Below are 2,485 nucleotides of genomic sequence, written 5' to 3' on the forward strand. Positions count from 1 at the left end.
CCTCAGGCAGACATAAAACCTGCAGGTCTGCCACTCTGGGGCACTGTTGTGTGCACTCCTGATAACAGCATGTTGTTCACATTCAGAGTTTATTCATATTCCTAAAATGTTAGTAATTTATTTTTGAAATAGAAAAATATGCAGAAAATGTGCAGACATTGAGCATTTTTCTGCTCTTTATTCAAGGCTTTTATTGCAAGAGGAAAGATGTCTGACATGCCATGCATTTAACCAAATGCCCTTGACTCACTGGCCCACTGGCTTTGATGCGATGCACGGTCATTTTGCGGTCCTCGTGATTTACCATGTTGCCTAATACCACAACCGTAGAGGAGAGTAAAACCAGCTAAACTCGTTCTACCCATCTTTTTAAACCGACATAAATCTTATTGAGGTAAAAGAATAGTATAAATTGTGGTGAGTATAGCATGCAACCCTTGCGGGATGTAGAGAGATAATGTATTTTTATTGGTACATTTATGCTTTTCTGATAATCTATTATAAATGAATTTATGTTGAGGTTTGTGGCCTTGATGACTTATTATTATAAATCTGACTGCAAGTCATATTTTATAGTCCAATTTTACTTTCCACCACATCTCTGCCAAAGACTTCCGACAGTCAATGTTGGGAGCGCACGACTATCCTCATAACGAGAGAGGGGCGGGCTCACTGTGCGCCGCTCATGAATATGGAGTCCGCAGACACTCCCTCCCTGCTGAACTTGTGTATCCACCTCCAGCTCTGGCCAGCAGTCAGTCAGTCAGTCAGTGAGTGGGCTCGGCTGCCGCGTGGTCACTCGGTAAACTTTCTTCAAACAAGTGGGAAACTGTCGGACAACGAAGAAGAGCAGACGCTCGCACAGTTTGAGGGACATACTAGAAAGAGGTCGTCTATGAATCGGGAACCTGCGCTCCGCTGATCAAAGAGTCGTTTCCCCCTCTCGTGCATGTTTAAACCAGAGGAGAGCTCTGGTGCCGTGTGTCGGCCAGACGACCAGTAACGAACGAGTGGCAACAGCAGTCCGGAGGCATGATTCTCAGACGGGGCTCAGTCGTTGCTGCCTTTTTACTCTGCTTTCTGGCGAAGGTACGTGGATTACTTTAGGGGATCACTCAGTTCAGCTGTTTGGATGTGTTTTGATTGCATGTGTGTCGCCTTTTTAACGTGCATCGGGATATGCTAACATTACATGTCACCATGCAAAAGTGTGTCCAGTTAGCCTGCTGCAAAGTGCGATCAATGTGTGATCAACCAGCGGCAGAACAGCCCGTTTTAGTATTCCAACTGTTTTTAAAAATATGTATTTATAACGAGGTCAAAGTGTTCCATTGCATTCACTCTTCTGTCCTCAACAGGTGTCAGAGGGATCGGGACAATTCGAGTTGCAAATCATGTCGATGCACAATGTGAACGGAGAGCTGCTGAACGGCATGTGTTGTGACGGCGCGCGGAACACGGCGGATAGAAAATGCACGCGGGACGAGTGCGATACATTTTTCAAAGTTTGCCTGAAGGAATACCAGTCGAGGGTTTCTGCCGCGGGGCCCTGCAGCTTCGGAATGGGATCTACGCCAGTCCTCGGAGGGAATACCTTTTCTTTCAAGAGCTCTGTCAGGAATGACAAATCCAGGATAGTTTTGGCATTCAGTTTTGCCTGGCCGGTGAGTTGGAGACTTATAAAAACAAAACAAAAACGTCTGTTCGCCGACGCGCTTTTCTCTTCCTCTCGTCTTCTTTCCCTCGTTTGTTTGCAGGGCAGTTACGTGCAATTACTGTCCGTCAGTCATTCTCACGCCACGAAAAATGGATCTTTTGTGAATTATCCTTTTCAGGAAGGACCCCCCCCCCCCGGTCTACTCATTATTTGCGCCAATTAACCAGGTGCAGGTATTTTTCTCCGTTAGACCCAGACCTGTCCGTGTTTATCTAAATAGTATTTAAGGTGTTTAAAACGGCGTTGCACGTTAGATCAACATAAAAAAAACCCAGTTTCACAAGGCAGTGGGTAAATTATGTCCTCCCGTTAAATACTACTATCAATAAGAATAAAAATAAACTATTCAAAAGAGAGATTCATTTAGGTGTATTCCCTCCACCATAAATCGGTTGGACACTACTTTTGGCAATGCTCCTCGTAAATAGTTTTCCCTTGTCTGGTTTGATTCAACAAATGTAAAGGTGGGCGAGCTGCGTTCTCCCCAGATTTCTTCCTCTTCTTCTTCTGCCTCCATGGCAGCTGCTCATGTTGCACAGTTCAGTAACTCCAGAGTGAAAACCCACTTTGTGCTTTCCTTAAGTGTCAGCTCTTCTCCGCAGAGTAAATAAATGGGCCTGACGGGCCTGTGGGAGAGTCGTAGCTCTGTGAGAGAGATGATTTGCCATGCTGGAGCGACTTTCGATGTAGTGAAAAAAAGAGACTGTGCACAGACTGACTGGCCCCACAGCTTGGCCCGCAAACTCCTCCACTGATGGGGGGGGGGGG

At 45.9% G+C, this 2,485-nt stretch overlaps 1 protein-coding gene across 2 annotated transcripts in view; it reads left to right on the forward strand.

Moving 5' to 3' along the window:
- Nucleotides 1-695: 695 nt before the first annotated feature.
- jag1b (jagged canonical Notch ligand 1b) overlaps nucleotides 696-2,485 on the forward strand; it is a 27,110-nt gene continuing 25,320 nt past the window's right edge. The window contains exons 1-2 of one of the 2 annotated variants that reach the window (XM_031873308.1): nucleotides 696-1,089; nucleotides 1,359-1,664. In XM_031873308.1, coding sequence (XP_031729168.1) covers nucleotides 1,033-1,089; nucleotides 1,359-1,664 — 363 coding nt within the window. In that variant the 5' untranslated portion in view covers nucleotides 696-1,032. The remainder of the gene's footprint in view (nucleotides 1,090-1,358; nucleotides 1,665-2,485) is intronic. The other variant, XM_031873301.1, reaches the window with a different exon arrangement.

This window comes from Anarrhichthys ocellatus, unplaced genomic scaffold (genome assembly GCF_004355925.1).
Source record: "Anarrhichthys ocellatus isolate YVR2014 unplaced genomic scaffold, GSC_Weel_1.0 scaffold3, whole genome shotgun sequence".
NCBI classification, from domain to species: Eukaryota; Metazoa; Chordata; class Actinopteri; order Perciformes; family Anarhichadidae; genus Anarrhichthys; species Anarrhichthys ocellatus.